Raw genomic sequence first — 24,455 nt, 5'->3', positions numbered from 1 at the left:
CTTCTTTTCATGTTTTATACAACTTAACATGGACAAAACAGAACTCATAGGGGCTCATTTACTGAGGGTCCGTGGATCGCACTATAGTCAGATATTCCGACGATTTCTGTTTTGCTCCGCATTTAGCAGGGGTTTTCGGAGCACACAATCAAATTTTGGCGCATCAGCACTGGCTTTCATTCAATACAAATTGGGGGGGGGGGTCGGGCCGTCTGACGATCTGACTGCTTCGGACCAAGCATGGGATTTAACATTTAAATTGTGTCGCAATCCATGCACTTACATGCACCGGGAAGAAGGTGAACTCCAGTGGGCCTCAGCGGGGAGCAACACATGCAGGATATCTGGCGCACGCTCGCGGCACAATCTATGATCGTCTGACATTCCGGATCGGGGATTATGACGAGGACAGGTAAGTAAATGTGCCCCATAATCTTTCCTCCACACTATCCCGGGTCCCTAAAGTCCACTGCTTTATCCTATATGCCTTACATACAGGCACTTAGTATATAATTTGGCTTGGATTAGGCAGCAGGTACTGAGAAAGGCCTAGATCTCTTCCTGCTCTCAATACACATGCTCACAAGAGCTAATTCAAGACGTTTTAAGGTGCCAGATTGAAAGCAGGCACAAAGGATGCACCCTTCAGAAATTCACTTTGAGGGCATTTGTAACGTTTTGGGGTCCTACAACATGTATAATAGGAATCCATAACGTTCTCTAGGAATCTATGTATTGTGGTGAACAAAACTAGCAAATAAATTATACAAATGCCATTGATTTACATAGAGCAGGTGTAAGGGAATGGTTTCCAAAACAAACTTGTCTTTTTTTTTGGTAAAATAAAAGATGAATTGCATAAAATAGTCTAATGTGTCCTGAAAAAAATATTGTGAAAAATATAATGTATGCATGTTGAATTAAAAATGTAAAAGTTATTTGCTGTTACATAATTCAATTTCTAAAACTGAAAAAAAATAGCTTGGCAAGAAAGCCGTAATGAAGTGGTTAAAGAAACGATAAACTCCTTAGCTCTATGCGTCTGATATATGTATGAAAAAGTAATTAGCGCAGAAGATGGCATTTTTTTTCTTGTACAGGAGGCTTTCATTTTTGTAAAAGTATGAAAACATTATAAAAACTAAATAAATTTAGTATCATATAGACACAAAGAATATATGTATATTTTTTTTTACATCTTTTACTCTAGTCTGCTCTAGGGGATGTCTGGAATAGTGTAAAAAATGTCTTTATAAAAATATGCATATGAGAAGAGGGCGTTCCGGGAAGGTCACCAGAGCAGAAGGCTCTCTGACTCGGATGTGGCCGGAGCGCCTTCTGCTCATATGCATATCTTTATAAAGACATTATTTTAAACTATACCGATGGTCTCTGAGGATAATAAGGACGTTGCCAACCCCTAGAGTAAAGGACGAGGATGTAAGTTTTTACACCAGGCCTCTTGGCTCCCTCACTTTCTATCCTGTGAGATGCCACTCATCATAATGGGAGACCAACAACCCTATTAACACTCCAATTTCCCCTACTTTCAGTTCTCATCACTAACTACTTCTCTAGGTCTTTCACAACTCTGATTTTCCAACTCATAAAAGAGGGAAACAACCTTGAATTGGTCTTCTGCCGACTTTAATATCTAATTTTACCAACTCTTCCTTTCCACATTCAGACCATAACCTTCACCAAATCCATCCACCCACCCACTGTACATACCGGAACCAACATGCCATTGATACTCACCAACTCACAGAAACCTTGCAAACTTCACCCATCCAAACCTGGATACTAACCCTTATAATCGTACTGTCATAAGCTCCCCAGGATGAGATATCCAAAATTTTCAAAACAGAAAGGCAACCTCGGCACACAGACAAAATGCGTTGTCTTCTCGACTAATGTCTGTGGAGAAGACTGCGCACATCTGCAGGCTCTTTCCCTGCTAAAAAGGTGAGTTTCACTAATCTAATATTCTCCCTCTGCAACAACCCCAAAAGACTTTATGATACTCTTCACTCTGGCCACCTACTTTAAAGATAAAATTGCTTGTATTTGCCAGGAAATAATTCCTAAATCCACACCCTCCATTGATCCTGACTAGGATATGACACAAGTTGCTGCACTGATCGTAGCAATACCTGACAATTTCATAGAGGGTTTTTTCCTGAGTACAGGGAGACAAAGGAATGTATGTATAGATTCTTTTTTTTTTCTGTTCCCCATTCCTAGCCCCACAATTATTTCTTTACAGTATATTGAATTTATCCTACAAAAGATCATGACATATGGTGGCCAAACATTTTTAATGCAGATAAGCATTCTGAAACATTTTGTGTAAAAGCCCTCTGAAACAGAATATTGTGAAGTTATTGGGGCGCAAAGTGCTACAAATTAAAAGGGGTTTGTTGGTTTTCAATAAATAGTGCTCAACTCCTCTGAAATGACAAGTTATGCCCATTACTGTCCTTGCTTTGACACCAGCTGAAGTTACTGATAAGATCTAATATTGAAGAACATTTGCATATCAGTTTGCCTCTAGTTATCTGAACATGTGTGAACGTAAGGCAAGGAAAAAGCAGTTATGCATATAAATCACATGACACATACAATTTTGTTTATCAGCCAGATAACATGCCACAGTGTACAGGGATTGTCAAGCACTATATTTTGAAAACTGCTAGTGGTCACAATACTCTAACATGGAGGAAGATTGTTGTTCCACCAAGAAAAATGTATTGGTTCCTGGGATATGGAGATTTGGGCTAAATACAAGGCTGCAGGAAAACAGGAATCAATAAAGAGGTTTTCTAGATTGGTTCTTCATGAGGAAGTCAACTTCATGATGATAGATTCAAGCTTATCCTGATCAGCTCCACATAGTTCATCAACCTGTAGAGTGTAAGGCATACAATTAATAATAAATCATCATTGAATTACTATTGTTCCAGAAGCAGATTTTGCTTTTTTTTTTAATCAGAATGTCAACTGTAGTTACATTTTCGGAGTCAATGACCAGCTCTTTTGTTTTTTCTATATTAAGTCCGTTCATCATGGCTCATTATGGCCTGCCTGACAAATAGTCATAAACACAACTAACAAGACTTGCAGCATTTTGTCCAACTTTGCTCACAAGATGCCTGGCTGGATTGTGTTGAACGCACTACATACATTGAAAAACTATGCGTAACAAGGCATTTGCAGAAGATGAATTAGTGTGTCTTCTGAGTCAAGGCCCTTCCTGAACGCAAACTGAATGGTTGCACCATGTTAGACAGATGTTTACTTGATATCAAGGTAGCTAAAAGTGGCATGGTTTTCCTTATCCAATTTTGGAAAACTTTGCATATTCTCCCACCTTCCAAGATAGGAGAGATGGCAGAGTGTAGTACATAGTAGGCTATTTAAATACATCATTCCTAGAATTCATGTGTAGAAGCTAAACTATGTAAGTGGTTGATATTGAAATGTGATAGATAGGTCAATCAGCTGAAAAGGTTTGGTCTCCAAGAATTGGCTTACTAGGCCACCCACCGAGTTTGGACACTGCCTAACTAGTTTCCAGCATGGTGCAATTGTGTGCATAAATGTGTTATACGGGCACTTCTGCGTAGGAATAAGGATGACACTGCCCATCACCCACATCAATGGTGAATTCCTCTATTTGTGTCTGTGCTATCGTTAGATATTTTCAAACCCTTTCTCTGACAAGGAGGGGGGGGGGGGGGATTGTCTTAAAAGGAAATCTACCATCAAAATTAAGCATAATAAACCAGGAACACTTACTCATAGATCCAGGCACTGTGACTGATCTTCTTATATTTGTTATCCATGGCCTCCTTCCTTGTAATATCAACTTTTCAAAAAATGCTACTGAACCTGAAGGGCTGGGGTGGAGTGTTACCAGAGTACCTGAGTGCTCTTGCTTCAAAAACTTTTAGACCATTTCCCCCAGTACTTCCCTCCCCATCCCAATGCCTGATATAATCTCACACAATGGGAGGGGTGAAGTGCTCCAGAAAAATGTAAAAACTTGTAAATTTTCAGGCCCCAGTGCCTTTCAGGCTCATTACAATAATTTTGAGAAGGATTTGAGAGTGAAGAAGGCCATAGATAACAAATATAAGAATATTACCACAGTCACAGTGTCTGGATATATGAGTGGTATCCCAGGTTTATCATGATGGTAGATTTTCCTTATAAAGCAGATATTAGTTTATGTGACTAAAGTTTTACCCAAGTAGACATAGAGGATGTAAAAATTTTATGGAAAGTATCATTCCACAAAATTATTACCCAATACCCAATGTATGAAGCTTTTTGTTTCTTAATAATGTGTGAGGAATAGAAAAAATAATAAAAAATAATTAAAAAAAAAATTATATATATATATTTTCACATAGTTAAACAATAAAAATATAACAAAATATTTCTTTATTCTAAAAACTTTATGTTTTTTGTTAATAAAGTAATTTACTAGATTACATACTTTTCATCCTTTATGTTTCATTTTGGGGTTAAAGTAAACTTTCTGCGTAACTGCAGCCAGTACTTTCTGTAGTTAGTCTGTATACAGGTGGAATCTTTGGGTTATGTTTTGTGCTGTAGTCTGACATTAGAATAAAGCAGAGTTTTGGGCTTTCTGCCCCAAAGGACGCTGCTGCATCCTTGAAGCAAGAGGGCAGGGGCAGAGTGCATGGATAGAAGTAGTATGGAAAGGAAGTGCTTGTGCTTCTCATGCTAAGGTGCCCCTGCTTCAAAGCACACCTAAGCATCGCAGTGGCCCTAACAAGGAGACATGCGAGAGCTCCTAGGGATCCTGCCCCAATATGGCAACTGTGATACACTGGCTTAAGACTGACAGTGGTGAAGGGTTAAAGTGTTAAGTACATCTTCACATACCTTTTTTCCACACTTGTAAAATTGAAACGTTGGCATGGCCCTTATACCACATTGAGCAGATATTTCCTGCAAAACATGAAAGAATGACTCACATACAGAGAACAAATCAATGATGGATTATATTAGGAAACAGAATAGCAGATCATTTACTAAGAATTCTATTAAGTGTTATTGTAAGAAGACTGAAGGTAAATTTCCCCCAATTATTGTGCTTAACAAATGAAATATGAATCCAGTCTTCTGTAAATCCATCCATTACACATAATAGTCAACAAGGGTTAAAGTACCTTAAACTGTCCAAAATCAATAACACAACCAAATATAGCTAGCCGGGTGAAATAGTAATATTTAATGCAGTGAGCATGACCATCTAATAACACAAAAGAAAGGGGCACATACCGAAAAAAATAAATAAATTAATAATTATTGATAATGCAATGATAACATCTAAATACAAATTGAAGAAGGATAAATTTATCCCAACACAATGAGCACTACTAATGGCGTTCCATAAAGTGTGTTTATAAGGAAGACAAATGAGAGGCACAATAAAAGGATACACTAGTCTGCTTTATAGTAACAAAGTGCTTACACAGTTAGCAACACTTTAGCAAATCTCCTTTAGCAATGGATATTGCTAGCTGTTTTGCTGCCCCAATGTACGTTTCAGCGCTTCAAGCCTTCTTCCCTGCAGCACAACAGCGGGCAATATCCACTGGCAAAGGACATATTATAACTTGCATCGCAGACTGTGTAAACACCATCATGATAATGTAGAAGGTGGCATAATTTAAAGGTGGACGTGGAAACACAAAGGACTGTAGGTGCAGTGAAAAATCCATGAAAATACTGTGTTTATGCAGAATGTAAAAAAATATGTATTGCAGTAACTTACAGCTGCCTCATCCACATCAACTTTGTACAAGAGAATTCCGGGGTATTTAGCAGCAAGAGACTGAAAAACAAAACACAAATGGTTAAAGTGGTAGCATTGTATGCACTTCTTCCTCTTCTTACAAGGCTGAACCTAAGACCCAGTAGAGTTAAGTTTATTACACGGATGTGTAAGGATGTGCTTCACGTGATGCAATCACTAGATCATTCTGTACCGATGTCACCCATTCCCTGCACTACTAGAACTCTGTCCCAAGTTGCAGAATGGCGAATGCACATCACTTTAATCTGATGCGTCAGCTGTAGCTCTAGACCCTTGTTATATGATCTAGTGATGCACCCGCTCTCTAAAGGGGGAAGCTACTTGATGCGCACTTGGGGGCGAATCTGGGGGGCAAGCCTAAGCTGTCTACAAGAGGAAGGAACAGGAAGGCGTAAAAATGATTTAGAAGATAACAGCAGTGATGATTCCTCAATCTCCTCTTCAAGTCATAAATAAATACGGTTAAAATAATAAAATCAGCTGGACATCAGAATTATGGAAACTTCTGAATACACACATATGGCTGAAGACCCCTCTACACCAAACATACAGTTATAATTGGATGAAAATCAACTGTGAACCCTGCATGCGATACAAACCAATTAACTGAGAATTTTCTTGTTCAACAGATAAATCTGCTACATCCACCTACATCACAGATCCCTTTTGTTGGTTGAAATTTATAATCTAAATACTCAAACAACAAAATAAAAACAAAAAACAAAAGTTGGCACTCACCATTTCATAAAAGCAGTCTTTATTTCAAGTACATTAAAAGCGTTTGTTGAGGGAGGGAAGGAATACAGCAGGAGCCCACTGGAGGAGACGGTCCATTTGCAAGAATTCATCTTTTGTACCCGACCATACGATGAACACATCGTCCACATAAAGATGATACAATGAATCTTACTGATAAGCTAATAATCCTGGATAATGAAAACTAATGCCATGGGACCATTCGGCATGCCCGATAAAAACGTGATGGGGGTCTTTTTGTAACTAAACTTTTATTACAGAACTAAATTGGTATTTTTATTATCCATAAAATAATCCTTATATGCCATCTGCTCACATCCATCTAGAGAACATGCCTTCTCAATATTTTGAATGTCGTTTGTTTTCATTCTTATGCTGATCTCTTCTTGTTGAAGTTTTTGCATTTCAGAAGTTATAATATGTATGTGCATATCAAGTTTGTATATTTAACCTCTAAAAACTGTCACCTCTAAAACTGCACTAGGAGCTGCTTACTAAATTAAGCAGCTCCTAGTGCTACCGCATATGCCACAGTGTTACATTGCTAACGTTATCTGAAACCTCAGATAACGCTAACAAGCACTGCAGCGCTGTACAATTGAAAACGCTGGAACTCGCGGTAAGGTCAGGCATATTCATGAGGAGGTGGGATTATTAGGGGCGGTGACTTTCGTGCGAAGCTTGGCAGTCACCGCTGGCCTATGGAGTAGGAGGGCGGTCCAGGGGAAAGGCATCGCCTCCGACCGCCCCTTCATGAATACAGCGCAGTCTGACGGTTTCACTTGTACAGCACTGCGGTGTTTGTTAGCGTTATCTGAGGTTTCCGATAACGCTAGCTGCGCTAACACTGCGGCATATGCTGTAGCACTTGGAGCTGCTTAGTAAGCAGCTCCTAGTGCAGTTTTTAGAGTTGACAGTTCCTCTTTAACATATTATATTTCACCATTGTGTGTGCTTCGTGTGTATATGTCATCATGAGAGTTAATTTCTGTTACCTGCCCTCCATAGTACGCGGCCAATGAAACTCTTTGTTTTACATGTTGCACTCAATTTAATTTCATGTGAGAAGGCCGACCAGCTAGGCAGGAATAAGTGGTTAGATAGAGTGAAACGGACCGTTGGCTCCTGCTGTATTCCTTCCCTCCCGCAAAAAAACGCTTGTGCTTGAAATAAAGACTGCTTTTAGGAAATGGTGAGTGCCAACTTCGATTCTTCTATTTCGTTGTTTGAAAATTGGACTGTCTACTGCCGAGTTAGAGAACCACCTGATTCCATACAAGTCTTGAGCCCTGTGTCTTCTTATATCAAAAACTTTAGCATGTTTTTTTTGGACTAGGTCGAAAGTGCCTCTCAAGAAATGTTTCCTTTTCTTTTTTGTAGTATCTAAATGCTTTTCCCCCTATGTTCAGCTAAATATTAAATATTTGTAATTTGTTAAAGATATTTTAGAACACCCTATTCAACTACACTAGTACAACAACTGATTAACAAGAAATTGATTCCCAAACATTGTTCTTATGGGTAATCAGTGGATAGAATGAATGAGAAATATAATATATTCATGTAGAAAGTCATCTAAGACACCCACACAGTCATGTTTTATACAGATATAAGTGGACCTTTGGAAGAGTCTTGTTCTTTTCATCACTCATGTGTACCAAGAACCTTGGAAACCCATTAAGGGCCAGTGCTTGTTAAGCCTGACATGTCATTCTCTCATCTGTTGGAATGTGCTAACCAACTTCTCTATAGTACATTCACTTGTCAGAAATTTATGTGACTGCCCCATTCATCTGAATGGAGAGAGCAGTACTCCATTCACATGCTGCATAAGCAATCTCATTCAGCTATAAATAATTCCTTTACTGCTGCTGTCCTCTGCTCACCTAAAACTGTTGTATACTGTTCAGGGGAAGGATTGGAGGCAAAGCTCAAGTACACCTGCAGCTGATAACCAGCATTATAGATATTAAAATGGGGCAATTCTATTGATGTATTTTATTTATAGCTATTTCATATGTCACATATAGGGGTCTGCTGACCCCCATCTGTTACCCCAATACCAGTGGCGTAACAAGACACCAGTGGGCCCCGATGCAAACTCCAGATCGGGGCCCCCATATACTGTACCCAAAATCTCGCCATCGCCCCTCCCCTGTCACATTATACAATATAAATACACATATATGTTACACATACATATACCTACAGCACCATACTCATACACCTTATACTTAGTGTCCAGCAGGAGCCTCTCTTATTAATATACTGTCTAGAAACACTCTTATTAACCCCTTAAGGACGGAGCAATTTTGTAGCTTAAGGCTCAGCCCGATTTTTTGGATTCTGACTTGCTTCGCTTTATATGGTTATAACTTTTGAACACTGTTACTTATCAAAGCGATTCTGAGATTGCTTTTTTCCCCACATGTTGTACTTCATTTTAGTGGTAAATTTTGGCTGATTTTTTTTGTAAATAAACGCAAAACCTAAGAAAATATGATACATTTTTTGAAAAATTTGCCAGTTTCGAAATTCTAAATCATTGCGTTTTCAGGCAGATAGATTTACCACCTAAAGAAGTTGCTGAATAACATTTCCCATTTGTCTACTTTACATTTTCATAATTTCTGATATGTCTGGATAATTTATTTTGATGTCACGCAGCTTACAAATAGAATATCGCTTTTCCGGATTTTCAGAATTGACTATTTTGGGGATAAATACAGTTTTGAATGAAATTTTACATATTTAGCATCAAAACCCCTATATAACCAACCCATTTTCAAATCTGCACCCCTCAAGCTATCAGAAACAGCTTTTACGAAGATTGTTAACCCCTTGAGATCTTCATAGTAATTGAATCAAAATGGAGGTGAAATTTAGAATGGTCATATTGTTCCCTTATACGTTCATTTAGCCCTAAAATTTACACATTTCCAAAATATAAAAAGAGAAAACCCACCATACAATTTGTTCTGCAATTTCTCCTGAGTACAAAGACCCCCCACATGTGGCTGTGACTTGTTTTATGGGCGCACAGTGAGGCGCAGAAGGGAAGGAGGGCGCTGCAGCTGCCAGGATTTTAGTTTCCTCATTGGCCCCTTTTGAAGGCTATAAAATTTTCGCTTTTTCGTTATTGGGGCCATTTGACGGCATTTTTTTTGCGGGACGAGATGCTTTTTCCATTGTTACCATTTTGGGGTTGGTATCACCTATTGTTGAAAATTTAGGAACTTTTTTTGAGGGCAGGAGTAGAAAAGCATCAATTCTGTACTGGATTTTTTACTCTTTTTTTTTTTGGTGTTCACCGTATAGACTAATAATCATGTTATCTTTATTCTATGGGTCGATACGATTACGGGGATACCAGACATGAATATATTTTCTAACGTTTTACTAAATTTGTCAAACAAAACCCTAATGTGGGGAAAAATCTATCATTTATGTATTGCAGTCTTCCAAGTGGCATAACATTGTTACTTTTTTGGCTACGGAGCTGGTTGATGGCTTGTTTTTTGCGGGACATGTAGTACTTTGCACCAGTATCATGTCTGAGTACATATGGTTTTTTGATCGCATTTTATAGCATTTTTTGTGGGATTGAAAAGGTAAAAATCATAATTTTTGGAGGGTTTATAACAGTTTTTTTTTACGGCGTTTATCGTGGGGGTTCAATAATGATTTACTTTTATTCTACGGGTTGTTACGGACGCGGTGATACTATATATGTGGGGTTTGTGTTATGATTTAGACTTTTTTTTTAGTTATATGTCTCTTTATATGTTTTGGGGGTTTGGGGCATTTTTAGTGATTTATGACTTTATTTTTTTATTGAATAACTTTTTTTTAACTTTTTCACTTTTATACCATGGGACATGAACAAGCAATCATCTGATTGCTTCTTCATGATAATATTCTGCAATACTGACTTATTGCAGAGTATTATCAGTGTCAGCCTATACACTTGCATAGGCTGGCACTGTGCCAGTAAGATGACGTCACAGACGCCATCTTACCGGCAATTCTTGCAAGTAACTCTGGGGTCCAGATCGGACCCCAGAGTTGCTATAGCAACGATCGGCACCCCCCGAAAACGGTTCGGGGGGGCCGATCGTGGGGGAAAGATCCCCCAGATGCATGTTAGATGCCGCGGTCGCGCTGACCGCGGCATTTAACGGGTTAAGCACCCGCGATCGGAGACAACTCCGATCGCGGGTGTTACACTGGGGTGCCGGCTATTAGTTACAGCCGGCACCCCGTGTTTCCCGATGCCGGTTCGGCTCTGATCCAGAGCCGAGCCGGCATAAGCGCCGTGGCGGATATATCCGCCACTGAGCGCTAAGTCACTGCGCGTGAAGGGGTTAAGTACAGCAGCAGCCTCCACTCCATAATAAATTGTCCATTAGCAGCAGTCACAGGGCCGTGTGCTCTGATATACAGAATAGTTTGATAGGCAGACAGTCTCAGTGTGCGTTCACACGTGGTGTATGCACTGCACTTAAAAACGCAGTGCAAATGCCAGGAGTCGGTTCTTGTTCGACCGCATATGCATTTCCAGCAAAACGCATGTGATTCCTAACAAACATTGGATGCGACTGCTAACAAGTATCCATTTGACTGGAAATGGGCGTTTGTAAATGCAAATGTAGATGTGATATAACGATAAGAGATTGACGGATAGATATATGATAGATATGAAATAGCTGCATGATGTAGTTTATCAATCTGTCTTGTTTACAGGCAGCTTTTTCAGGGGGATCTTTACAGGATAGCAGTGGAGAAGGGGGGAATGAGCTGATCCTATACTTTATGTATTTCACTTGTTACCTTTCTATACTGCAGCCCTGGCTCTGGTGATTCTTCTTCCCTCTGTGCTCTGCCCCTCTTCTCCTATTGGCTGGTCGGGTCAGGTGACCAGCCCTCTCTATGAGTCCTGGCTATAGCAGGGGGGACGGCAGAGCAATGACTGTGCCTTCCTGACTACATTACTGTACTCAGGGGTCCTGCGGCTGTCTGCAAGTAGAACAGAGCACATTGTGGCCCACTCTCTAAGGGCAAGATCCTTACGCTCCTGCCCAATCCTATGATGTGGGAGCAGTTTTATCATACTGCTCTCTTCTCCCGGCCGCATTGGTTTCTATGGGAGCCACAATAACATTCAGTGCTCCCCAGCCGAATGATGTCTACGGAGCGGCGTCTAGTTTCGTCCTTCCATAGACATATGTTTAGCAGGACAGGCGACGGTGTGCATGCCCAGATGAATGGCTATGCATGCCGCCTGTGGCACGCGTGCCATAGGTTCGCCATCGCTGCCCTAGGGGGTCTGAAAAATAGTAAAAAATAAAAATTCAAATCATCCCCTTTCCTCTAGAACTGATAATAAACCCCATTAACGGAAAATAGTGCCCAAAACGCTACTTTTTCGCTATTTTGCAACATATAAAAATGTTTATAAAAAGTGATCTAAAAGACATACAGACCTCAAAACAGTAGCAATGAAAATGTCAGCTCATCTTGCAAAACTTGACATGTCACACAGCTCCATACACCGATGTATGAAAAAGTTATTAGTGCCAGTAGATGGCAAAATGAAGAATTTTTGTATGGAATGTTTTAATTTTTCTAAATGTAGAACAATAAAACCTATATAAATTTAGTATCCCTGTAATCATTCTCACCCAAAGATTATAGGAGACATGTCGTTAGGGGTGCATAGGGAAAGCTGTAAAAACCAATCCCACAATATGTTGCAAATGTGTTTTTCCATCAATTTCACCGCATTTGGAATTTTTCCCCTTGTTTGTTAAAGGGGCTCTCTCCAATCTCCCGCTCAGCCACATCGCTGCCCATCACTGCCATTCCTGTTTGCGTACAGAGACCGGCAGAGACGTTCTGACCACAGCCAGCAAAATACCACAGCCTGAAACTAATTCTGTAGCAGGCAGGAGGCTGTGGTCACTACATCTCTGTTAGCCTCTGTATACGGACAGAGTGCGACAGTGACTGGTGCATTCGTAGCTGAATAGAAACTGGGAGAGACGATTATCAGTCCCAGAGACACTTTAATCCCAGACAACACCTTTAAACTGTACTAAAGTAAGCAGTTCCTAGTGCTACCCCATTATTAGCAGTGTTAAACTGATAGCTTTATCAAAACCTTCCAATAAAGCTAGTGAAAACTGCACTGCCATAGCCCTCCGGACCAGCTTACAGTGGTCCAGCGTATTCATGAGGGGGTAGTATGAGGAGGCAGTGCCGCATGAAGCCTGGCAGTCACCACCGGCCTATGGCGTGGGAGGGGCAGTCTGGGGAAGAAGCAGAGGAGCGCCTCTGACCGCCCCCTCATGAATACGCCAGTTCACTAGCTTTTCCAAAGGTTCTGATAAAGCTAGCTATTCAACACTGCTAATCATGGCTGGGAGCTGCTTATTTTAGTTAGCAGCTTCTAGGGAGTTTTTTTTTAGGGCGACAGGTCATCTTTAACAGTGAAGATACTGTTCTTTCCTGAGATTGAATGGGTCAAAAAAGCCAAATATTTTATATTTTTCCTGCACCCACTACCAGGGACTTTGCACTATAAACAAGTAGACGTCTTACAGGGAATGTATACTTTTGTCAGGCCCCTTTCACACTTTCTTTTTTTCACGCACATGCTCTGCGCGAGTATACGACGTTCAGAAATTGCATTGCACTCTGACCCATTGTATTGAACGGGTGTTGTCACACTTGCATTTTTTTCATGCACACAAGCACTTTTTTTTTTTTTGAAGCACGTTAAAATCTCAGCAAGCTCTACTTTTGCTAGTCACGTGTGAAAAACGCATTATGGAACTATGGGAATACATCAAAAATGCATGCGAAGTGCAATGAATTTTTTTTATTACTGATCAATTTTAATTTTTCTTTACACCAAAAGAAAAAAAGCATGTGAAAAACTGACACTGAACAAACTGACTGAAAACTGATGAAAAAAAAATGTCAGTTTTTCACTGACTAAACCCTGAAAGAGGCCAAAGAAAGCTTTGCCAGAATTCTCCCATAAAGTCCTAATAGTGCAATGGGTTTTCAAATATATTCCTCTGCAACGTACCTCATAGAAAGGAGCTATACGCTGGCATGGTCCACACCACGTTGCAGTAAAATCCACAACTATGAGTTTATCTCCACCACTTTCTAGAATTGCCCTAAATTCATCCTGTTAAAAGAAATAGAACATCAGAAATTCGTATCATTTGTGCTTTTTTGACACAAGACAAATTTGTCGGCATTTACCTGCAGTTTTACCATAACAAAAATACTGCATCCAGATGTTTAGAAATTAAGTTTGGCAGTATATACATTTCATGTTTTTATTTTATTTTTTAGTTGGAACAAAATGAAGGCAGTGAAAGGGAGAATGGAGAAAGGTGAGTACATCTTTTTTTATAATTTTTTTTTTTTTTTAAACTTTCAAAGCCATCTCATGGATCTGTCTCATCTCTCTTTATCTCGGTGCCAGATACTTGTAGAATGTTCAGAAGCTAAATGAAAGTGTATATAAACCCTGTACACAAAATTGTAGTTTTGGACAAGCCCTTTAAATACAGGTTTGATGTTAAAATATACACTCACCGGCCACTTTATTAGGTACACCTGTCCAACTGCTCGTTAACACTTAATTTCTAATCAGCTAATCACATGGCGGCAACTCAGTGCATTTAGGCATGTAGACATGGTCAAGACAATCTCCTGCAGTTCAAACCGAGCATCAGTATGGGGAAGAAAGGTGATTTGAGTGCCTTTGAACGTGGCATGGTTGTTGGTGCCAGAAGGGCTGGTCTGAGTATTTCAGAAACTGCTGATCTACTGGGATTTTCACACACAACCATCTCTAGGGTTTACAGAGAATGGTCCGAAAAAGAAAAAACATCCAATGAGCGTCAGTTCTGTGGGCGGAAATGCCTTATTGATGCCAGAGGTCAGTGGAGAATGGGCAGACTGGTTCGAGCTGATAGAAAGGCAACGGTGACTCAAATCGCCACCCGTTACAACCAAGGTAGGCAGAAGAGCATCTCTGAACGCACAGTACGTCGAACTTTGAGGCAGATGGGCTACAGCAGCAGAAGACCACACCGGGTGCCACTCCTTTCAGCTAAGAACAGGAAACTGAGGCTACAATTTGCACAAGCTCATCGAAATTGGACAGTAGAAGATTGGAAAAACGTTGCCTGGTCTGATGAGTCTTGATTTCTGCTGCGACATTCGGATGGTAAGGTCAGAATTTGGCGTCAACAACATGAAAGCATAGATCCATCCTGCCTTGTATCAACGGTTCAGGCTGTTGGTGGTGGTGTCATGGTGTGGGGAATATTTTCTTGGCACTCTTTGGGCCCCTTGGTACCAATTGAGCATCGTTGCAATGCCACAGCCTACCTGAGTATTGTTGCTGACCATGTCCATCCCTTTATGACCACAATGTACCCAACATCTGATGGCTACTTTCAGCAGGATAATGCGCCATGTCATAAAGCTGGAATCATCTCAGACTGGTTTCTTGAACATGACAATGAGTTCACTGTACTCAAATGGCCTCCACAGTCACCAGATCTCAATCCAATAGAGCATCTTTGGGATGTGGTGGAACAGGAGATTCGCATCATGGATGTGCAGCCGACAAATCTGTGGCAACTGTGTGATGCCATCATGTCAATATGGACCAAAATCTCTGAGGAATGCTTTCAGCACCTTGTTGAATCTATGCCACGAAGAATTGAGGCAGTTCTGAAAGCAAAAGGGGGTACAACCCGTTAGTAGCATGGTGTACCTAATAAAGTGGCCGGTGAGTGTATGGTTTAGAGCAGGGAAAGCGAACCTTTTATGGACCGGCACCCCAAACTGCAACCTAAAACCACTTATTTATTGCAAAGTGCCAACAAACTAATTCAAGCAGTAACTTGCTGCAATCTTCTTGCTCTTCCCTGTACAACAGGTTCACAGGTCCGAAGGACACCAATATCATTGACAGAAGGAAGGGTTTCCCACTGGAACTTGCTTTGGGAGCTCCCTGAAGAGGAAGAACTGTGAAGGCCATAGCAGTAGATACAATGGCTCCAATGATAATCTGACCCTGTCCACACCCCTCTCTCTCTCCCTGGAGTTGCAGGTAGATCAGGATGCTTCATTTTCAAATAAACACTGCACGTGACAAATCCTGGGCTACCTGGGACTGTAGGAGAATCCCTTAAATTATGTCTGGAGAACCTGGTGCCCACTGAGAGAACTCTGACTGGCACCTCTGATACCTGTGCTATAACTGTGCCAGAGCCACATATTGATATAGGGAGTTTGAGCAGATTTAGAAAAGGGTAGCTATCAACTGAACAACCCCTGAAAGAACAATATCCTTGTGGTGTCCCACTGCTAAAGTAGATCACCTAGTAAATGGGGGCTCAGCTTACCAGAACCAACACATTGTGCATCCCAAGATTGTTGTGGACACTTAAAGTCTTATTATACTGGATATAGACACACTACAACCAAGACTATGACTTTCAATCCCTATGAAGTAAACTATCTTTTGCTACAGCTAGCACACGTCCCCTTTCAGTTCTATGGCCTCATGCACATGGCCCTGGATTCTACAACCTTGTGCATGATCAACTGCCCAAGCCGGGTAGATAGAGCAGGTCCTATTCCTGCCTGTGTTTGCTTCCCACGCAGTCTTTCTATTGTCATCAGTGCATGAGCAGATCCATTGTTTGTGTGCCAGATAACCAGGGTTGTGGAGTCAGTAAGCCAAACTTCAACTTCACCAAAATGGTCACAAACTGACTCCATAGTCCTGAATTCCAGGGAACACTAACCGTGCTGAGATAAAGGTGTACATTCTTTCCCAGTGCCTTATTCCTCCGATCTGTAGAAGAGGAGTTTCACTACTGAGCATGTACTTAAAAGTACATCACACATTCGCCTCAACTTAAAGGGGTATTCCCACAAAGACAAGATTCTTAAGTATAATAAGGATAACAAATACAATCTAAAATTCATGGTTATTAACAAAAATACTGAATTTCACAGATATTATTCCAACCTCTCTCCATCAGCCCTGATGTTTACAATTTTGGCTGCCCATGGATCTGACCGTAAATCTTTTGGCTAAGGTCGGACAATTCTCTGGAATTTTACAATGATCACTTTATTGCTGTACAGTGGCATTTTTTTGCTGTACTGTGGTTGTTGGTGCATCTAGGGTACTGGTTACTGCTGCAGCCCCTTACGACAATGTGGCCCTTGGAACAACTATTCATACCAGGCCTAAAGCCTTAGAACAGGAATAGAGCAGACAGCTAAAGAAAATGTTGGACCATTTTATCACTCCACGGCCTGAAGATAACTGCATGTCCAGTGTACAGGAGGCATAGCACAATGGCAGAGTTATTCATGCTGGAGCGCTGCCATATTAAGAGTCGCAAATCATTTTTACCTCTACATAAGTTTGGGAAAAAGCGTTGCAGGAGAATAAATAAGGTGTTTCAGCTGAGTCACATTACCTACAATACAATATTGTGTCTGTACAGGTAAACATGCCTGAGGCGACGCTCACATCCGCGTTCTACCTTCCGCCATTCCATTAGGTAGCAGATGCAGCATCTACATCATTTGTTCTGTTCTGGAGCCTCATGTACAAGTAATGTGTTGAGTAGTTAGTTCTGCTCCTCCATGACATGAGGCTGCAGTGTATGTGTAGTGGGCCTCAGTGGTGGAGATAGAACTGTGTTACATCAGGAGATGTTCCACCCCAGCCTCATAGCAGGAGCAGCAGACACTAGCTGAGGTATTCCATGCAGTGAGCAGCCATTTCCAGAGCTTACAGTATGTGCCAGGACTCACCTCGGTCTCCACGTACTGCACCATGATGCCAGGCTGCTCTTCTCTCTCTGTGTGACCTGCAGTTACATATACTGAGCAGTGTGTGGGCGGGGATGGGAGTCCTCATGTGACAGCTGCAGTTATTACACGTCTCACATTCCTGGGAGTGTCCTATGTGTCTCCATTACTAGCTGTGTGTACAAGTATAACTGTGGAGCTCAGGCATTAGCGCGTTATAGCGGGGCAGGCCGGGGCTTGTGCTGCCAGTAACACGCCCTGTGTAGCTGGAGGTAGAGAGTGAGAAAACATCATGGCTGCAGATCCTGCTACTCACTACTGAGGAGCTGTGAGGAAATTACCCACAGTACAGAAATAGTTTCACCTTCCCCACCAGCCACCATTTGTACTATATGTTTTCTTGTGACACATTGTATTCACCTTAGTTGGGTGATCTGTTTTACTTTATGAAAAAAAAAAAAAAAATTGTAACAAATATGGGAAAAATCTCAGTTTTTAAAGTTTTACAGCTTCTGCTTTTCAGATCACTGTACCACCGAAGTAAGTGACTAAACATTTACCGAATGGCTGCTTTATGTTGCTGTGTATTTAAAGGAAACCTACCACTTATAAGTGGTAGTTCTAACCCACAAATACATGGCACCAGCCTGTTTCCCCGTGAGAAGTTGCGCAGGCGTGCGTGTGCCCGAGAGCTCAACGTCTCCGGCACTTCCAAATCAGCCGCACGCATGGACGCGCACATGGTGCCGTAATCTGGTGCGCCGAAGCGGGTTGTACCATAAGGTATAAAATCGGGGGTTTCTTGCATTAATGAAAATATGCTCCGGCACCAGCTCACCCTGAGGTGGTGCCATGTATTTGTGGGTTAGAACTACCACTTTTAAGTGGTAGGTTTCCTTTAAAGGAAACCTACCACCACAAATCTACCTATAAAGGTAGATCGGGTGGTAGGTGAATCAATGGGACGTGAGGATAGCCCTTTTAAGGGCTAATCCTCACATCCCCGCACTGTTTTATAAACTTTTATTACTTATATATGTTAATTTACTTATGCGGCTACCGGGGCGTGGAGTAGCCGCATCTGAGGTTATACGAGGCGGCTACTCCACGCCCCGGTAGCCACATTACCCCTCCTACTCACCATGTTCGGCGCGCAGCTGCTCGTAGCTGCGCGCCCTCGTCCGCCGATCCTGCCGTCTGCGCATGCGCAGAACAGCAGGCCCGCGCCTGCGCGGTCACTGCTCTGAAGCCGGGGCTGCGCAGGCCGAACATGGTGAGTAGGAGGGGTAATGTGGCTACCGGGGCGTGGAGTAGCCGCCTCGTGTAACCTCAGATGCGGCTACTCCACGCCCCGGTAGCCGCATAAGTAAATTAACATATATAAGTAATAAAAGTTTATAAAACAGTGCGGGGACGTGAGGATTAGCCCTTAAAAGGGCTATCCTCACGTCCCATTGATTCACCTACCACCCGATCTACCTTTATAGGTAGATTTGTGGTGGTAGGTGCCCTTTAAGCCTCCTGTCATTTTTCTAGGTAGTTATGAGGCTTGTAACTTTAGGGGGGATTTGTTTCACATTTTCCTAAATGTGTGTAAGAAGGGGCATCTAAGGGTACATTTAGACGGCCGTCTGAGGGGGTGTATATATATGTCCCCATAGACGGCAATGGCAGCCTGGCGGTGGTGCAATCAGCGCCATACATGGGGAAAAGATAGAGCATGCTTTATCTTTCTCTGTGTGAGCGGCTGTGCACCACTTTTCTCTATGGAGGGGGGAGGGGTCACTTCCTCCTCTACAGCGCACAGAGGTATGTACCCTAAAGGGGATTAATCTGGAATGTACATGACTGGATTGCCACAGAGCTGAATGTTTTGTGTGGACTAGAGGGTGACACATCCTTGGATTAATGTGACTTACAATGAGATGGAGTAGGAGGATGACTCAGCTATCTTTAATGCAAAACACTGTCTAAAATGCCTTGCACCACAGTTTTCAAGGCTTTTTGACCAATTTTTGGCACTTTCCCAACTTGTCTGATTAAGGGGGCATGGCCTACATGTGATGAGCATGGACACTCAAGAAAGTGCTTTGTGGGAAATCGTCCGTACTCCCAAAATTCTGGTGTACAGTTTAGACCATCTAAAAGTAAGTCTAAGGTAGGAACCGACAGTCTTCTACCACGGGGAATCTACTTTTGGAAAAACTCTCTATCCGGGAAGCAGCTGTATCCCGTTTTTCACTAATCCAGGGATGCAGCTGCTGCAGAAATAAAGTTTAATTTTTCAATATGCAAATACATTTCTAAGGCTACTCGAGGAGCAGAGTAGCCTGAGACAGCTTCGGGTGGCGAAGGCTTTTTCACACCCCCACCGTAGCCAATACTGACCTTCCTCTACCCACCCGTCTCCCGGATCCAGCCTGACTCAGGCATTAACTGACCTGTGTGCAAGCACAGCAGCTCTCTGCTGGTGCACCGCACGCTGCTGGGGAGCTCTGCATGTGCACAATAGCACCCGTTTGTCTGCCACCCGTGTACCCGCAGTTAGCTGCTGCACTGCCGGAGATGGGCCAAATTTATCCTAGTGATTAGGGCTGCATTAAGGTAGGGGGAGGCCCCTGGGCGCAAAATCTGGTAGGTATGTTCCTCTACTCGCCGTCCACCTGCCATATTGGTTTCTAAGCTCGATTCCGGTATTCTATGATACTTCTAGCTACATTTGTCACATGCCATTCAGCCCCATTTTTGGCACTTTTCTGTCACTATAGATAGGCTTTACATTTACATAAGGTTTGGGGAGGTTTTTTGCTTTGTACTTGTTCCTTGCCCCTCCCGGACGCACATCATTTTGCATTCTTTTAAGTGTTTTTTATGTTTGGTGTGCTTTTTTGTGGTTTTGTGTTATTTATTAAAGACTTATACTAAGATTTCTACATTATCTTTTTGGTCTTTGTGTGCGTAATTTTTTTAAATTTTGATATGACTTTGGGATGATGCACAAACTTAATATTGTGGCAGTGCCTGCCTTGTTTGCATAGTAGCTTTAAAGAAAGCTCACATACAGCATGGTGGTATCACCGCTATGCATCACTCCCGGGTAATGTTGGACATTGCTGTTGGCGGCCCCAGGCCGTGTGCCCCTGGAGCTCTCCCTATAATCCAGCCCTGCCTGTGATAGTTCTTGATCCGTAGCAATTTGTTTCTGCTACAGAGATTTTCCATAATATATGTATGGGATTTTATAAAATCTGGGTAGAATAGCTGACAGAAACCAGAAAGGCATCCAGTCACAGATGTAAAGCTAGTGGATTGAATGAAAAAGGAGTAACATCATACCTCCCAACTTTTGGACGAGAGAAAGAGGGACAAAAGCCCCTCCCCTTTTTCTAAACCATGCCCATTGTCCCACCCACAAGCATAGTATAATATCGACCTTGACGGTCCCCACATAGTACGATGCCTCTTACCCCACCCCCACCCCACCCCGATGGACCCATTTAATACGCCCTAATGCAAATCTGCAACATATAAAACCCCTCTTTAATTTTATCCTCCCTTTACATTTGGTTTTCCACTTTTATTTATCTCCCCAAATTTACATATTATCTGTACCCCTACCCCCACCCCTCCTCACATGGTGTGGTCCCTGTTCTCTATCCTCCTCATAATGTAGCCTCCTCCTTCAGCATCCTCCACCTGTCCTCCAGTCCCACAGTCCCCTCCAGAATCCTCCTGTCCACCGACCTCCCCCTCCAGCATCCTCCTCCTGTCCTCTAGCCTTCTTCTGTCCCCCAGCCTCCTCAAGCATCCTCCTGTCCTTCAGTCTCCTCCTCCTGTCCCCCAGCCTCCTCCTCCTGTCCCCAGCCTCCACCTGTCCACCAGCATCCTCCTACTGTCCCCAGCCTCCACCTGTCTTCCAGCCTCCTCCTACTGTCCCCAGCCTCCTCCTGTCCTCTGACCTTCCGCTCCAGCATCCTCCTCCTGTCCTCCAGCCTCCTTCTGTCCCCCAGCCTCCTCAAGCATCCTCCTGTCCTCCAGCCTCCTCCCCCAGCATCCTCCTCCTGTCCCCAGCCTCCACCTGTCCACCAGCATCCTCCTACTGTCCCCAGCCTCCACCTGTCTTCCAGCCTACACCTGTCCCGCACCCTCCTCCTCCTGTCCCCCAGCAGCCTCCTCCTGTCCCCCAGCAGCCTCCTCCTGTCCTCCTGCAGCCTCCTCCTGTCCCATAGTCTCCTCCTGTCCTCCCGCAGCCTTGTCCTCCTGTAGCCTCCTCCTGCAGCCTCCTCCTGTCCTCCTGCAGCCTCCTCATGTCCTCCAGCAGCCTCCTCCTGTCTTCCAGCAGCCCCCTGCAGCCTCTTCACATTGCCTAGCAGCCTCCTCCTGCCCTCCAGCATCCGCCTCCACTATTCTCCTGTGCCCCAGCCTCCTCCTGTAGCCTCCAGCCCCCCTGTCCTCCTCCTGTAGCCTCCAGCCCCCCTGTCCTCCTCCTGTAGCCTCCAGCCCCCCCTGTCCTACTCCTGTAGCCTTCAGCCCCCTCTGTCCACCTCCTGTAGCCTCCAGCCCCCCCTGTCCTCCTCCTGTAGCCTCCAGCCCCCCCTGTCCTCCTCCTGTAGCCTCCAACCCCCCAGCCTGCCTTGTCCTCTCTCCTCCTCCTGTAGCCTCCAGCCCCCCCCCCCCACCATCCTCTATCCTCCTCCTGGCTCCTCTTCCTGTGGCCCCCGGTCCTCTCAGTTTCTTACCTCTCCTCGTTCCCTGCAGTCATTCCATCTTCTCCCTGCTGGAGTCCGACTGACTCATGCAGGGGGCGTGGCCAGCGGGGGCGGAGCTACCTCCTCACATGACATGCGAGGCATCATGTGAGGAGGTAGCAGGGGCTGGTCCCACCTCCTCCTGGCCCCCATGCCTTGGCTGCTCTGCAACTCTGAACTATGGGGTCTGGAGAAGGCGGGACAAACTGTGAAAAGTGGGCAGGGCCCGGGACATTCTCCCAGCTGCCCGTGGCAGTGTGACAGAGCCCAAAAAACGGGACAGTCACGCTAAAACCAGGACGGTTGGGAGGTATGCTCTACTTTATGGTTGCTCTCACATTTAGCTTCACTTCTGCTTCTGGCTTCAGAAATTGGAAGTAAAAATGAACCCTAGATTTTGTTTATTTAGGACAAAGTTCTGTGGTGGAACATCTATATTAAGAATAGAAACTAATAATGAAACTGGCATACTATGCAAATAGGTTGTAGTTGAGTAGGGTGACTATTAAAACTATGAGCATTAATGTGTGGAGAGCTGATAAGTATCACAAGAACTGCTTTGTAATGATGAGTACTTAGGGTTATGACGGATTTGCATAAATTTTCAACAGTGCTTTATTATATGATATAATATCCTGTATTATTATTGAATTCTACTCACAATTAAAATATTAAAATGCGTATATAAAAACCACTAGGACGCCAATCATCCCTGCCCGACCCAGGGTTTCGCTTCCGTGACTTCTTCCAGGGCATTTTTTTTAAACTGTTTATTGAAGAAATATGTTTCAGGGCATTTTTAATACAATACAAATATTGGAATTCTTGATGAAACAGGCTATGTTACGTCTATGTGAATCTACTGTATTTAGCAAGCCCAAAAGAATGATGTTTGAGGCTGGAAAAAGGTATAGTATAGCGTTCCTGTATCTGAATGGTGGCTTATTCTTGGAGAAGATTTCCTGATTATATATTTGATGTAGATTCTATTATTATCTGGAGATTTGTTGAATACCCAAAAGTAAAGTCGCTGTTGGAATATGCGAGCTCCGGTCAGCTATTTTATACATGACTTTTTACTGTCGGATATTTTGGATCCGTCTGAGGCTGTCAGTAGCTCCTATATATAAAATTGTGCGGCACAAAAAAAAATTCTATATGATAGTCAGCAACTACAAACATGAATACTTTGGTGGAAACATTATTGTGTATATTAGTGAGCTGGGGGAGTATACATTTTTGAACCTTTTAAACATATTTAAGATAATTACTTTTTTAATTTTTTTTTATATTGTGTTTGGTGGGATGTTGTGAACATTTTTCTAATATATTTCATTAACAAATTCTGTTGAGTTTGTGAAAAAAATGAGCTACTCCCTCCCAAAGAGTTGTGCATTCCAGCCTATACATTGTGTGTCTATGAAGGCTGCATGAGCTGACATCTAATCTCCCTGTGTTTGGTTAAACAGCTCTTAAATAGGAGGATTAATAATAATAATAATCCCTTCACTTTCAGCTTGTTATTTTAATATAGTGCTTATAGCATACTACAGCCAGGGAGAGAGCAGGAAGGGTTAATATTCACAGCTGTGTAACAAACAGGAGAGGAGAGTGAGCCCTGTCTTTAATCATAGACCGATTTGCCATAGCAAAGTAACAGTGTAACTAAGGGCCACATTACTGTCTGTGTCTTTACAAGCAGAATTTCTTACTAAAATGTTTTACTTGAATTACTTTTACTGTAACTGTATAACTTTTAATGTTAGTATTAGGAAGGGGATAAGTCACAAACACTACTATAAAAACTGTGACTTTGGTACTGTCAGCCACTTGGCTACAGAGTTGGCCATTGTGACTTGGTTACGTGTCTTCTTGTCTCTGATTTATTTATATATATTCATATGTACAGTAACAGTTTTTATTAGGAACTTTTTCCTAATAATAAACACACATATCATCTAATTTGATATTGTCATTTACACATACACTTTATATTGTGGTTTCTCCTTAACTCTCAGAGCTCATAATAATCACCTGTGGCAGAAGAGCAACCAATCTGGCTCAGCTTTTAACTGCCACAGCAGCAGCAGGCAATGGCTCCAGTATATGGTGGTTAATAAGTGGATTTTAAAGAGGGGTGAAAAACCTAGTCTCTGACGTTCCACTAGTCACAGAGAGTGGTTGTGCAAAACTTGGTGATTGTAAAGGTGATGGTGCAGATTCCTTTAGCG

At 42.6% G+C, this 24,455-nt stretch overlaps 1 protein-coding gene across 2 annotated transcripts in view; it reads right to left on the bottom strand.

Moving 5' to 3' along the window:
- Positions 1–17,731, bottom strand: part of LOC140133733 (thioredoxin-like) — a 36,307-nt gene extending 18,576 nt beyond the window's left edge. The window contains exons 1-5 of one of the 2 annotated variants that reach the window (XM_072154302.1): positions 17,480–17,653; positions 13,701–13,805; positions 5,810–5,869; positions 4,915–4,980; positions 2,300–2,904 (exon numbers count right to left, since the gene is read on the bottom strand). In XM_072154302.1, coding sequence (XP_072010403.1) covers positions 2,836–2,904; positions 4,915–4,980; positions 5,810–5,869; positions 13,701–13,805; positions 17,480–17,503 — 324 coding nt within the window. In that variant the 5' untranslated portion in view covers positions 17,504–17,653 and the 3' untranslated portion in view covers positions 2,300–2,835. Of the gene's footprint in view, positions 1–2,299; positions 2,905–4,914; positions 4,981–5,809; positions 5,870–13,700; positions 13,806–17,479 lie in introns of those variants that run through there. The other variant, XM_072154317.1, reaches the window with a different exon arrangement.
- Between the last annotated feature and the right edge of the window lie 6,724 nt (positions 17,732–24,455).

This window comes from Engystomops pustulosus, chromosome 1, assembly GCF_040894005.1.
Source record: "Engystomops pustulosus chromosome 1, aEngPut4.maternal, whole genome shotgun sequence".
Classification (NCBI taxonomy): domain Eukaryota; kingdom Metazoa; phylum Chordata; class Amphibia; order Anura; family Leptodactylidae; genus Engystomops; species Engystomops pustulosus.
The sequence above is the reverse complement of the archived record's forward strand: the minus strand, read 5'-3'. Positions and strand labels throughout refer to the sequence as shown.